The following is a 14877-nucleotide window of genomic DNA, read 5'->3' on the forward strand; positions in this document are numbered from 1 at the left end:
GGATTCGCAACAATCTTCAGCCAGAAATGTTGAATGGATGATCCATCTTGCCATCCTTCAGCGGTCCCCAGCATTACAGATGACAGTACTCAGCAATTATATTCACTCCATGTGATATCAGAATCAGAAAACGGCTACAGGCACTGGACACCGCAGAGGATATGGGCCCTGACAATATTCCAGCAGTAGGCCTGAAGACTAGTGCTGCAGAACTTACCATGCCCCTAGCCAAGTTGTTCCAGTACAGCTATAACACTGGCATTCACCCGGCAATGTGGCAAACTGCCACGAATGGCCTGTACAAAAGAAACAGGACAAATCCAACCTGGGCAATTACCACCCCATCAGTCTACTCTCGATCATCAGAAAAGTGATGGATGGGGTCATCATGCGGCACTTACTCTGCAATAACCTGCTCATGGACGCTCAGTTTGGGTTCCGCCAGGATCACTCAGCCCCTGATCCTGATGCCATATTCAGTCAAATGCTTCCTTGATGTCAAGGGCAGTCACTCGCACTACACCTCTGGCATTCAGCTATTTTGTCCACGTTTAAACCAAGGCTGTAATGAGGGTCAGAAATTGTGAGTTGCCTTCTTGAATTCTTGCAGTACCAGAGACGGAGGTACAGCTACAGTGCAGTCAGTGAGGGATTCCAGAATTTTAACCCAGCAACAGTGAAGGAACGGCGATATATTTTCAAGTTAAGCGGCGAGTGATTTGGCGGGGAACTTCCAGGGTCAGGGTTAGGGTACCTGCTCTTGTCCTTCGAGATGGTGGTGGTCATGGGCTTGGAAGGTGCCACCGAAGGAACACTGGTGAGATTCTGCAGTGTATCTTGCAGATGGTACACACTGTTGCTCCTGTTGTCGACGTTGGAGGGATTGAATGTTTCTGGAAGGAGTAGAAATCAAGCAGGTAGCTTTGTCCTTTGTGCTTAAAGCCATCCATTTGTTTTTGAGACATATTATTTAGACAAACATATCAACAGGGGTTCCCATTTTCAGTGGCAGAGGAATCTAATGTGCTAGTAATTCAAATCCCAAACTGTATCTGAAGTAAAAGAGAGAAGATGCTGGAATTACTCAACAGGTCTGGCAGCATTAGTGGGGAGAGAAACAGAATTCAGCTAATAATAATCTTTATTAGTGTCACAAGTAGGCTTACATTAACACTGCAATGACAGTCTTTCACCAGAAAGAGGTATGCAGTGTGACAGATATTAAGTAAAGACGAGACTGGGAAAGGAGGAAGACGGGAAGTACGAAAGCAAGTTCTGTCACTGGCAGAAGAGATCAAATAACAAAAGAGATGATGGTGTTAATGACATAATTAACGAAAGATGGGTCCAAAAGAGGATGTAAATAGGAAAGCAGTCATCAACATCATCGGAAAAACTGAGGGCAAACGTTATTAGAGATTATTGAACTCAATGCAGAAATTGTAAACTACCTAACCAAAAGATGACGTGCTTTTCCACAAACTTATGTTGAACTTCGATGGAACAATGTAGGAGGGCCAAGGACAGAACCAGTTAAAATGACAGGTGTTGAACCTCCTGTGCTTGATTGGAAGATAAGAAAAGATGGTGCTCTGGGGAAGTGAGAAGTACACCATGTTGTCAGAGGGAATTGTCCCTCAGAAGGCTGAAAGGCCATAAGACATAGAAGCAGAATTAGACCACTTGGCCCATCAAGCCTGCTCTCCATTCAATCATGGCTGATATTTTTATCATCCCCATTCTCCTGCCTTTCCCCATAACCCCAGATTCTCTTATTAATCAAGAACCTATCTATCTTTATCTTAAAGACACTCAGTGATTTTGCCTCCACAGCCTTCTGCGGCAAATAGTTCCAGATTCACCCTCCTCTGGTTGAAGAAATTCCTGCTCATCTGTGTTTTATGGATCGCCCCTTACATCCAAGATTGTGCCCTCTAGTTCAAGTTTTTCCTACTAATGGAAACATTCTCTCCACGTCCACTCTATCCAGGCCTCACAGTATCCTGTAAGTTTCAATAAGATTCCCGCTTATCCTTCTAAACTTCAACGAGTACAGATCCAGAGTCCTCAACCGTTCCTCATATGACAAGCTCTTCATTCCAAGGATCATTCTTATGAACCTCCACTGGACCCTTTCCAAAGCCAGCACATCCTTCCCCAAAATTGCTCACAATACTCCAAATGGGTCTGATCAGTGCCTTATACAGTGCAGAGGTACACCCCTGCCCTTGTATTCCAGCCCTCTTGACACGAATGCTAACATTGCATCTGCCTTCCTAACTGCCGACTGAACCTGCACATTAACCTTAAGAGTCTTGTAAACAAGTACTCTCAAGTCCCTTTGTGCTTGTAATTTCCTAAGCATTTCTCCATTTAGAAAATAGTTTGTGCCTCCATTCCACCTTCCAAAGTGCATAATCTCACAATTTTCCACATTCTATTCCATCTGCCACTTCTTTGGCCACTCTCATAGCCTGTCCAAGTCCTTCTGCAGCACCCCCTGTATCCTCAATACTACCTGTCCCTCTGCATATCTTTGTATCATCTGCAAACTTAGCAACAATGCCTTCAGTTCCTTCTTCCAAATCGTTAATGTATACAGTGAAAAGGTGCGGTCCCAGCACCATCCCTGAGGCACACCACTCGTCACAGGTTGCAATCCTGAAAAAGACCCTTTCATCCCTTCTGTCAGCCAACCCTCTATCGATGCCAGGATCTTTCCCGTAACACCATGGGCTCTTAACTTACTTAACAGTCTCCTATGCGGCACCTTGTCAAAGGCCTTCTGGAAATCTAAATAAATCACGTCTACTGGTTCTCCTTTGTCTAACTTTCTTGTTACCTCCTCAAAGAACTCTAACAGATTTATCAGACATGACCTACCCTTGACGAAGCCGTGCTGACTCAGTTCTATTTTATCATGCACTTCCAAGTACTCCGCGATCTCATTTTTAATAACAGACTCTAAAATTTTGCCAATGACCAAAGTCAGGCTAACCGGCTTAAAGTTTCCCATCTTCTGCCTCCCTCCCTTCTTAAACAGCGGTGTTGCATTAACTACTTTCCAGTCCTCTGGGACCCTCCCTGCCTCCAGTGATTCCTGAAAGATCACCACCATTGCCTCCAGAATTTCCTCAGTTACATCTTTTCGAACCCTGGAGTATAGTCCATTTGGGCCAGGTGATTTATCCACCTTCAGACTTGTCTGTTTCCCCAGATCCTTCTCCTTAGTAATGGCCACTGCACTCACCTGTGCCCTTTGATTCTCTTGGAGCTCTGAAATCCCGCTGGTGTGTTCCATCGTGAAGACTGATGCAAAGTAACTATTCAGTTCCTCTGCCATTTCTTTGTTATTTGTTTCCTATTACTTCTTCTCCAACCTCATTTTCCAGTGGCCCAATGTCTATTTTTGTCTCTCTCGTGAAAAAAAACTCTTCCTACCTTAGAACATAGAACAGTACAGCACAGAACAGGTCCTTTTGCCCTCGATGTTGTGCTGAGCGATGATCACCCTACTCAAACCCACGTATACACCCTATACCCGTAACCCAACAACCCCCCCCCCCCCCCCCCCTAACCTTACTTTTTAGGACACTACGGGCAATTTATCATGGCCAATCCACCTAACCCGCACATCTTTGGACTGTGGGAGGAAACCGGAGCACCCGGAGGAAACCCACGCACACACGGGGAGGACGTGCAGACTCCACACAGACAGTGACCCAGCCGGGAATCGAAACTGGCACCCTGGAGCTGTGAAGCATTTATGCTAACCACCATGCTACCGTGCTGCCCTACCTTCTTTTATATTACTAGCTAACTTACACTCATATTTCATCTTCTCACTCCAAATTGCTTTTTTAGTTGTCCTCTGCTCACTGTTAAAGGTTTCCCAATCCTCTGGCTTCCCACTAATCCTCACCATTTTCTATGCTTTTATGCTGTCCTTGGCTTCCCTCATCAGCCGTGGATGCCTTGTCCTCTCCTTAGCATGTTTCCTCTTCCTTGGGATGAATTTCCGTTGTGCCTCCCCAATAACCCAAAAAAGCCCTGCCTTTGCTGTTCCACTGTATTCCCTGCTAGGCTCCCTTTACAATCAACTCTGTCCAGCTACTCCCTCTTTCTAGTTACCCTTATTTAATTGTAATACCATTACATACCATACAATTAGGGGCTGGTTTAGCACAGGGCTAAATAGCTGGCTTTTAAAGCAGACCAAGGTAGGCCAGCAGCACGGGTTCAATTCCTGTACCAGTCTCTCCGAACAGGCGCCGGAATGTGGCGACAAGGGGCTTTTCACAGTAACTTCATTTGAAGCCTTCTTGTGCCAAAAAGCGATTTTCATTTCATTTTTTTTTTCATTACATCTGATTCCAGCTTCCCTTTCCAGGAGGAAAGTGAAAGATATATTTAGATCAGGCATCGTAGAAGCCGATAACCTCTACAGTGCAGAACGAGGCCATTCAGCCCATTGACTCTGTACCGACCCTCCGAAAGTGCGGCCCACACAGGCCCACTCCCCCACTCCATCCCCTTAACCCTGCAACCCCACCTAATCTGCACATCTTTGGGCACTAAGGGGCAATTTAGCTTGGCCAATTTACCTAACTGCACATCTGGTCCCCTCATGTTGACGCTATGACCAAGAAAGCACATCAACATTTATACTTCCTCAGGAAACTATGGAAATTCGTCATATCCACTGACTCTTACCAATTTTTATAGATGCACCATAGAAAGCATCCTATCTGGCTCCATCACAACTTAGTATGGCAACTGCTCAGCCCAAGACCTTAAGAAACTACAGAGTCGTGAACACAGTCCAGTCCATCAAGCGAACCCGTCTCCCATCCACTGACTGTCTGCACCTCCCACTACCTAAGGAAAGTGGGCAGCATCAAAGACCCCCTCCCCACCCAGGCTATTCTCTATTCCATAAGGCAGAAGATACAAAAGCCTGAAAACACGCACGAACAGATTCAAAAACAGCTTTTTCCCCACTGTAACCTGAATGACTCTCTTTGGATTGAACTGATATCTCTATGCATCTTCTCTACTGTTATAGTACAATACGCTGTATGCTTCACCCCATAACTATGTCTAAGTATTTACATTGTGTATTTATCATATGTTCCATGCACATGTGACAATAAATCTAAATTTTTGGACTGCGGGCAAAAACCAGATCACCCAGTGAAAACCCAAGCAGACATGGAGAAGGTGCAAACTACACAGTCACCCAAGGCTTGAATCAAACTTGAATCCCCGGCGCAGTGAGGCAGCAGTGCGAACGACTGTGCCGCCCCACATATACATCATATATACAGAGAAAGAAACGTTAACGTTTTCGGACCATAGCCTTTCATCAGGCCAGATGAGATTAGTTTGGATTGCTCTCGCAAACATCTGACACAGGTAAGATGGAGGATCAAATGCTATAAAGCTCTGTGGTGACCTCCAGGATCCTTCAATACTTTAGAAAAACTTCACCCCAGCTTGAGAAACATTTCCCTCCAGAGAGTGCATTCAGATTAACGTGTACCAAGATCATAATACTGCACTTGGAACGATGTATAATGTTCATAGACACTTACATTGCTGCAGATTATACTACCCATTGGATTGGCAGCTGTAAAAAAAAAAATCTCCCCAGCACAGAATTTTTTGCAGGGTTTTTACAAACACAATACAGCGAGATGAAATGTAATGAACATTTGCACAGAGCAGTGTCGAAACGAGGGGGGGGTGTAAGATAAAATAACAAAGCTGACTGTCTGCACCTGTGCCCAGCTCCGTGTTGCAGCGCTCTTTGCTGTATAACGTGGATTTTCTCTTTCTCAGCCTGATAGTTTCTGAAGCCGCGGAGTGCTTGCCCCCAAACAGACGAGTCCGCAGTGTCTCCATCCTCACTTCAGTGCTGCCCGGCGGAGGGGAGGTGCATCCAGAGTCGGCTTCCTCTTCCCGTTACGTCATCGCGCCCCCGACCAGCTCGCGCACCCGCGCGAACTCCATTCGCCAAATCAGTTACTCGGCTGCCGGCCGTGCGTGTGCGTGTGCGCACGCGCGGGGCTTGGGCGGAGCCGCCCACCTGATGCTCGCTCTCCGTCTCTCCCGAAGCGATTGAGGTTTCCAAGGGTGATGGCTTTCCCATCCCGCTGTTCCCTCATCTCTCCATGTAAACAATCACAAAGCCACCCCCCACCCGTCCTTGGATGTCATCCTCCTACATGCTATGCCCCACCCCACCAAGGTTTCTGTTTTAAAGTTCGCTCGCGCTGCTTTTTGAAATAAAACTGCCAGCTTTCGGACAATGCTCGGCACAACATCGAGGGCCGAAGGGCCTGTTCTGTGCTGTACTGTTCTATGCCCCCCCCCCTGGCCTTGAAAGACTACACAACCAGTGACGCCAGGCGTTTCGTCGGAACGCACGCGCGGTCGGACGAGGGGCGGGGTCACGCTCCAGCTGATTGACATTGTGTCCAGACGGCCGCCGGAACCAATCAGGAGAGCGGCAAGGGGGGTGGGTGACGAAGGCTGACATCCAAGTTGGGATGAGAGTGCAGCGCTGGAGCAAAGCAGGCTGAATGCTCTGGGATAGCCCAGCTCAGGGGTAAACAAAACTCACCGGGTAAGCGCTCTTGCATTTCACCCCAATTATTTCACCCAGTGGCAGATTGAGTAGCAAATGTAACTGTAAAGTTATTTTCATTCCTAATGGATAGAGGAGCCGTACGGATTCAAAAGTTTAACTTCTTGTCATGATCTAGGTCTTTTTGGCATAAACCCTGGAGTAAGGTCTGAATGTTTTTATGCATTAAGGAGTGGAAATGTCTTCTCCTCCAAAGGAATTGATGCAGATTTGTTCAACTCTGCACAGCTTTAATGACGCCTGCAACAGCCTCAGAAAATGGATTACCCTCACACAGTTCCCGTTGGCCAATCGTCCTTTTACCTCCCACCCCCACCACACACACATCTACTAACATCCCCCTCACCCCTCACCACAAGGTCATTTTTCAGATCCATTTTGTGTTGATTGCACCCCAGAATTTAAAACTGTTGCCCCCAAACCTTAGTTGAGAACCTCTCTGGTCTATCTTTTCATGAAAGTTGAAAATGCTGGAAATACGTACGGTCGTAAAAACATACGGAGCTGCAGAAAAACAATAAGAGGTTATAACCCTTGGTCAGGTTTCAAAACTGGAAGATAAACAACCTGGAACAAAGAGGGTGGTAGAGAAATGGTAATACTCCGCAAGCAGCGGGGGGTGCTAATTGCTGGCACAAATAGGCAATCCATGCACCAGCGAGCAGTGTGATTCTTTTTTCTTAGTTAACAAAAACTGCTGGAAAGGCTTAGCACCATCAGGCAGTATCTGTGGAAAGAGAAGTAGAGATTACGTGTCAGGTCGATGGCCTTTCATCAGAACTTTGTGATAAGTGAGTGAAACGTATTACTATACACAAGTTGAAGTTTCTGCTGTGGAGCCCAATGCGTATTTAAATAAAACAGAAAATGCTGGATAAACTCAGCAAGTCTGGCAGCATCTGTGAGTGATTTGCTCCACAGCAGGGCAGCACAGTTACTTCACAGCTCCAGGGTCCCAGGTTTGATTCCGGGCTTGGGTCACTGTCCGTGCGGAGTCTGCACGTTCTCCCTGTGTCTGCCTGGGTTTCCTCCAGGTGCTCCAGTTTTCGTCCTGCACCCAAAGATGTGCAGGTTAGATGGATTGGCCATGCCAAATTGCCCATAGTGTCCAAAAAGATGAGGTGGAGGCGGGGCTTAAGTGGAGTGTTCTTTCTAAGGGCTGGTACAGACTCAATAGGCTGAATGACCTCATTCTGCAGTGTAAATTCTATGATTCTACGAGTTAACGTTTGTTCAGAGCTAAATGATCTGTCATACAGAACTGAAGCAAGGTAGGAACATACAGAATTATATAGATGGAAAGGAAGTGGGAGATGCGCAGCTTTTATATAATTAAATATATGAGAGCTTCAGTAATCCTGGAGATGAAGTATAGAGAGACACTGGTGTTATGGAGGTGGAATTAGATGATCTTGCTGATGGATAATACGATGACTTGAAGCTTAGACCAGGGTGTAAAAGGACCTCTGAATTGGGGGCTAAGATGTTGCATCCTAGTAGGATCAATCAATTTTGATAAATTAAATAATGTTGCCAAGTGTTTATATGTAGATGAGGATGAAATGGGTTCCAGAATGGAAATTACTATATGAACCTGAAGGAAAAGCTATTGCAGAAGATCTAATGACTGTATTGGGACAGGCAGGACCATGTTTACATTGAATATATAGCAGTGACAGGCTATTTAGCCTAATGAGAGCATACTGGCATCCACTCAAACCTCTTATCCTTTCTCATAAGTTCATAAGATATAGGTGCAGAATTAGGCCATTTGGCCCATCAGGTCTGCTTCACCATTCTATCATGGCTGATATGTTCCTCATCTGCCACCTACAATGTTACAGACCAAGAGTTGGATTGCGAAATCAGCCAGAGCATCTCCCCCCTAGAACACATGACCTAGGAGCGGGAGTAGGCAATTTAGGCTTCCAGGTCTAACACCCTAAATGTGATCATGGCTGACCCCATCCTGGCCTCAACTCCACCGTCCTGTCTGTTCTCCATAACCCTTCGATCCAGTACCAATTAAAAATCTGTCCAACTCCTCCTTAAATTTACTCACTGACCCTGCATCCGCCGCACTCTGGGGTAGCGAGTGCTCATCTCTTAGACATACACCATCTCCCTCAGAGGCTTACCTAGCTTCTTCTTGCATGCATCTAAAATATGTGCCTCAACAACTCCCTGTGATAGTGGGTTCCACATTTTCACCATTCTGGGTGAAGATATTTCTTCTCAAATCCCTGTTTGATTTCTCGGTGACAATCTCATATTTTTTTTACATAGAATTTACAGTGCAGAAGGAGGCCATTCAGCCCATCTAGTCTGCACCGGCTCCTGGAAAGAGCACCCTACCCAAGGATAACACCTCCACCCTTTCCCCATAACCCAGTAACCCCACCCAACACTAAGGGCAATTTGGAACACTAAGGGCAATTTATCACGGCCAATCCACCTAACCTGCACATCTTTGGACTGTGGGAGGAAACCGGAGCACCCGGCGGAAACCCACGCACACAGGGGGAGGATGTGCAGACTCCGCACAGACAGTGACCCAAGCTGGAATCGAACCTGGGACCCTGGAGCTGTGAAGCGATTGTGCTAACCACAATGCTACCGTGCTGCCCCTTGATGGCTTCTAGTTCTACATTTCTCCACCAGTGAAAACACTTTCCCTTTGTCTACTCTTATACACTCCTTTCATACTTTTAAAAGCCTCTATTAGTTTCTTCAGAATTAATTCTGGAGGGCATATGTATTTTGCCTTTTGTTAATCACAATTTGTGTCAGAGATAACCATTTTGGTTTAACTTTCTTTGGGCACTTCTCTTCCATTCCATGTCTTCTCTGTGACTTGGTGCAGGGTTTCTTCCTCCCTTGGTTGTGTGATGCCATCTGTTGCAGCTGCCATGGCTACTGAAGGAGAACCTACAACGTTTGCCAAACTTCTCCACCTGATGTTCCTGTCTACATTCTGGGGAATGCAGATATGGGTCACATTTATATCAGGCAAGTTCTTTTATTTTATTCTAATAGCTTTCCACCTTGAACTATTGCTTTTAATAGTTAAATTCCAGACTAAAGAACCATCTATGAACAGGTCCAAACATGTCACAATGAATGTGCCTCTGCAGCACACAGATGTACCAGAACATTGAAAGTTGTCCAACACAGTGGAACTCTCATTATTTGGTCTCCTCCTTTTCTGCATTTCCGAATCCCCTTGTTCATATTTAGTGACAATGCCTTATGCTCTAGAACCCCCATCTCCCAGCCGCTCTCCCTCTTCTTCAATTTCATGACTATGCAGCCCTTTTATGATCTACCCCCTTACCAGGTTTTCCTGCCCTCAGCAGTGTACCGCAGGCCAAACCTGTACTACTTTTCCTGTGTCTGTAACCAAATTAAAATGGGAAAGTAATACCCAATCAAAATGTCAGAACTCTGCATTGCAAGTGCAGGCAAGACTGAACATTGGACCAGTTAATCCAATATTTACCTTTATTCTAAAATTGAGGTGTTTCAGGCAAGCTTGGTCACAAGTCATGTGTTGGATTGGGGAATCAAGGGCTTCAGAAAAACGTGAGTCCACCCTCTATTGCATTATGAAGCTCTGCGGAATGATTGCTTTGTAGCGATTATCTGTTGCACAAATTGTCCTTTTTCCTTTCCAAATATTTTGTCTCTTACTGAATTTCCATTTGCTGACTTGTGCAGGCTTACTTTGTGAAAACTACTGTGCTTTATTTAAACTTCAGTCTGATGATCGACTCTGGAGACATTTACATTCATAAATAAGTACCCTCACACCCAGTTTAATATTAGCATCAGAGAACCTATAGTGGATTCCTGGCTTGGGTCACTGTCTGTGCGGAGTCTGCACGTTCTCCCCATGTCTGCGTGGGTTTCCTCCAGGTGCTCCGGTTTCCTCCCACAAATCCCGAAAGACGTGCTGTTAGGTAATTTGGACATTCTGAATTCTCCCTCTGTGACCCGAACAGGCGCCGGAATGTGGCGGCTAGGGGCTTTTCACAGTAACTTCATTGCAGTGTGAATGTAAGCCTACTTGTGACAATAAAGATTATTATAAATATATATTTTTCAATTAAATTATTGCTCCAGCAAAGCTGCCTGAGTGGCCATCCATAATTACTGTTTTCAGCAGTGCAAAATATACTTGGGAGTGGCGTAAAGGATTTCATGCAGAGCTGCATATGTATATTGTGTAAATAGTGAACAAGATAACCAAAGTTAATAGCCTAAGCCTGATTTTGTATGATTTTTTTCCCTTATTTGAAGTTTAATTTTTGCAGTTGAAGTTATGGTCGATTTGCATTGCTTTCACCAACAGTTTATTCAGAAGTCCTTAATGTCACTTTGTTTGTTCCACAGGTCTGATCATGGGCAGTAACCTCACAAGACACACATTTGGCTTCATTCAGAGCAGACTCTTTCCATATTACTTTCACCTTGGATCTGCCTGTGCTTTCTTTAACTTAACCATCTTTACAATGTATCACCCTAGTGAACTGTTAAACGAAGAAGAGACATTTCAGGTATTGCACACAGAGCTTGTGGTCACACAAGGGAGGGTTTGGAATGGATTAGAGCATGTTGGGATTAATGGTCATCATTGTGGATGGAATGTAGCCCTTTCATTCAAAGCCTATTGATTCCTTTTTTCCAGGTCTGTCTGGATTATGCACAAACCCCCATCAATGTATTCATTGGCTCTGCTGCTTTGAACAGCAATGCAGCTCATAACTTTATTTATTTTTTTGTTGCTACCTTTGTGGGGTTCCTCAATATACAGAATTTGGCTGAGGTGAAGTGTCGCATGTTGGTGCTGTCTGGTAATTTGCCATCATATAAAGAAATTCAAGAGTCATTGTGAACTGCTAAAGCCTCCTGGGGGTGTTAAGTAATGATCAGAATTCTGGGAACGTCCTCTGAATTGTTTTGCTCGGTATGGCAGATAATCAAAGCACTATCTTGTGCTATACTACTGCAGGTCCTTGGGAGGACCAGGATAGATGTGTTAGAGCAGGACTCTACACTATATATTTAACTGGTTGCTTAAGGGGTTGGACATTAAGCAGAATGCAGTAATCTGAATTGAAGAATATAGTGTTAGGTTGAAGTCTGGTCCCTTGTGCCAATGATTGTAATGTGCACACAAACACACAAGTACACTCAACAATATTCTCTGCCTATTTTAAATAGGTATTAAAATATCAAAATGAGGGTATAAGTTGTTAAACGTGCCATTTTTATTGGGGTGCTTGCTTTGTTACTGGGGCTCTAAGTGTAACGTGTTTTCTTAGCCTTATCCTAACTCCTGATGATCAATGGAAATTATCTTAAATTTGATCATTAAATCGGCAGCTTGGAAGAAACATTGCCTTACATTTGACTGACGTATACGATCTGGTCAGCGATGATGATTCAAAATGGTTACATCCAATTTATTTTCTTTCAGATTATCATTCTCTTTATCTGTGTGACTGTTGCGGGGCTCAATGCCCAATGGTTTGGCAAGATAACTTCTGAAATCATGGCCGATATGCATCTGATTGAACAGAGTTGTGGGCTGGGGAAGGATATTGGATTGTCAATCAACAGAGAGGCCTATAACAAGCTGAAGGAGAGTAATCCCAAATACAAGAAGTTTTCACACCAACTAACACTGTATCACAACACCTCCTCTTTGTGTAACTTGTGTTGCATCATCTGTAATGGGATAAGTTTGTACTTCATGGCAGCCAAGTTATCCACATTATAAAGGTGCTTTGGGTTAAAGATTCAATGTCCAATGGTGGAGTGTATTTACAAGTCATGAGAACTTGAAATGTAAACCACTTTGTTGTGTTGATTATGATTGTGGACTATAATCCAACACGATCTGTCCAATAATTATATACTTAAGTGCTTGTGTCACCATTTGGGGAAATAAATCAAACAGAAAGAAAATCAATAATCAGAAGCAGAAAGTTTTAAAATGGAAGATGACATACTGCTGGAATCTGGGCAGTAGATTTCTGTAGCCTCATTTTGGCTCCCAGGCAATGTGTAATGAAGAGTATATGTAAGTGGGTTATCAGGCTTTTTCACACCCACACCCCAAATTGATGGGATTGCCCAGTTTTGGGAGTGCAACTGAGGAGAATTGTGCATATCATAATCTTGTGAAATAACTATTAGTGCTGGTGATTAGCCTGAATTGATATATGTGCAATTATACCTTTCCAAGGAACACATTGGACTAGAAGAGACTATGGTGGTCTATATGGCTAGCCCAAAATTCAAAAATGTTATCCACTATTCTTATCTCTCATCTCTTTATCAACCATTTACCTAGTTCTTACCAATTTGTTAATAGGATATACCTCGTGAGGCTGTCTGCCCCATATATTCACCAACCTTTTAGCCAATCGACTTCTATAGATTTTCTCATTCTATATAATTGTATAAGATGTAGAATCATAAACACTAATAAATATTTTTCTAATGTCAATAAACCCAGTATTGCCAGAATGTTATATAAACTTTGGAAATATCCATTATTGCACTTTTCTATAATGTTTTTGCCCCTTGCATATAATTTTGTTTAGACCCAGAAAGTTACATTAATATGGGATACTATTTTAATAGTTATGTATAAACTGTATTGTGGGGCTAAACTTGGCTTGATGCATAACCACAAATGATGTTATTGACACTAGCAGAAGAAATTCTCTGCACTGGGACACTGTAATGGGATAAGTTTGTACTTCTCCATGGCAGCCAAGTTATCCACATTATAAAGGTGCTCTGGGTAAGATATTTAAAGATTCAATGTCCAATGGTGGAGTCTATTTACGAGTCATGAGAACTTGAAATGTTACTTAGATATATCCCATTCATCCTGCCGAAGAACGACAGCATAAGAAAATGACAGCTGAGTTTGCAGACTGTGCTGAGATGAATCCTAATGAAACATGGCATACTTTCAAACCCCAGAGTGGGCTTAAACTTTACATACTTACAAAATGTAATTGGTTGTGTGTGTGCACAGAGGAATAGCAGATGAAGTGACTCCAGCATTGTTTTTTAAAGTTCGCTGTGATAGTTCCTCCCAAAAAGTCAGCGGAAAGAACCATGATGTGGGGATGCCGGCATTGGACTGGGGTGGGTGAGCACAGTAAGACGTCTTACAACACCAGGTTAAAGTCCAACATGTTTGTTTCAAACACTAGCTTTCGGAGCACTGCTCCTTCCTCAGGTTTCACCATAACAAGAAAACAAAATAATCTAAAGTCAGGCTCCGTAAACTATAAATCATGTGTAGGTCCACTGCAGAAATACTACTGGTTATCCTATACCAATAGATACACAGCCCTTCAGGTAAATAGGTGAAAGTGCCTTGCAACTATTATCTGCAACTCTGAGAATGCTGCATTCTTTCAAAGCTGGTATTTTGTGCATCACTGATTTCCTTCACCCAACCATTGACACTTGTGACTTCAGCTACCTAGAGCTTAAGCTCTTCGCTATACCTTTTTGATCATGCTTTTGTCACATGGTTGAGTCACATTTTGCCTGGTGACATTCCTCTGAAACACATTTAGAATATTTTACTGCACTAAAGATGCTGTTTAAATGCAGGTTTCTGTGGGAGTGTCAAAATAACATTGCAAGTGAGTGTTACCAAGAATGCTACACCCTGTATGCTTAACACTACACCCTGTATGCTTCATCCGATGCCAGTGCTTATGTGGTTACATTGTATATCTTCTGTTGCCCTATTATGTATTTTCTTTTCTTCCCTTTTCTTCCCATGTACTTAATGATCTGTTGAGCTGCTCGCAGAAAAATACTTTTCACTCTACCTTGATACACGTGACAATAAACAAATCCAATCCAATCCAATGCTGTAAATTGAGCTCAATACAAGAGAGTCTCCAAGTCAATTATGTTCTTTGTTCTTTAGGGTTTTGGCAAAGGTTGGTATCATGACCGGTACAGGTTTGGGAGGGCCAAAGGGCCTGTTCCTGTGCTGTATTGTTCTTTGACACCAAACAGCTTTATCACAATTCATTTATGCTTAAACTCTAGGGAGTTAATACTTCCTGCACATGCTCAGTTCAGTCTCAGAGTGTTTAAACATCGAACATACAGTGCAGAAGGCCATTCGGCCCATCGAGTCTGCACCGACCCACTTAAGCCCTCACTTCCCCCCCTATCCCCGT

At 43.8% G+C, this 14877-nt stretch overlaps 2 protein-coding genes across 3 annotated transcripts in view; one reads left to right on the top strand and one right to left on the bottom strand.

The window, feature by feature from the left end:
* The window catches only part of pigb (phosphatidylinositol glycan anchor biosynthesis, class B), a 61928-nt gene extending 55564 nt beyond the window's left edge, over window positions 1–6364 (bottom strand). The window contains exon 1 of one of the 2 annotated variants that reach the window (XM_038794039.1): window positions 5781–6364. In XM_038794039.1, coding sequence (XP_038649967.1) covers window positions 5781–5904 — 124 coding nt within the window. In that variant the 5' untranslated portion in view covers window positions 5905–6364. The remainder of the gene's footprint in view (window positions 1–5780) is intronic. The other variant, XM_038794038.1, reaches the window with a different exon arrangement.
* Window positions 6365–6446: 82 nt separating this feature from the next.
* si:ch211-121a2.4 (transmembrane protein 205) lies at window positions 6447–13188 on the top strand. The gene is made up of 4 exons (XM_038794040.1): window positions 6447–6628; window positions 9513–9658; window positions 11042–11205; window positions 12129–13188. Exons 2-4 carry the CDS (start codon window positions 9538–9540, stop codon window positions 12429–12431), a joined length of 588 nt encoding a protein of 195 aa, XP_038649968.1. The 5' UTR covers window positions 6447–6628; window positions 9513–9537; the 3' UTR covers window positions 12432–13188.
* The last annotated feature ends 1689 nt before the right edge of the window (window positions 13189–14877 follow it).

This window comes from Scyliorhinus canicula, chromosome 4 (genome assembly GCF_902713615.1).
Source record: "Scyliorhinus canicula chromosome 4, sScyCan1.1, whole genome shotgun sequence".
In the NCBI taxonomy this organism is placed as follows: Eukaryota; Metazoa; Chordata; class Chondrichthyes; order Carcharhiniformes; family Scyliorhinidae; genus Scyliorhinus; species Scyliorhinus canicula.

What these genes read in the sequence shown, in the direction of transcription:
- si:ch211-121a2.4 (XM_038794040.1), top strand. Translation starts at nt 9,538, where the DNA reads ATGCCATCTGTTGCAGCTGCCATGGCTACTGAAGGAGAACCTACAACG. An exon ending in ATGGGTCACATTTATATCAG is followed by an intron (nt 9,659 to 11,041) that starts GCAAGTTCTTTT and finishes TTTGTTCCACAG; the next exon opens with GTCTGATCATGGGCAGTAAC. An exon ending in ACGAAGAAGAGACATTTCAG is followed by an intron (nt 11,206 to 12,128) that starts GTATTGCACACA and finishes ATTTTCTTTCAG; the next exon opens with ATTATCATTCTCTTTATCTG.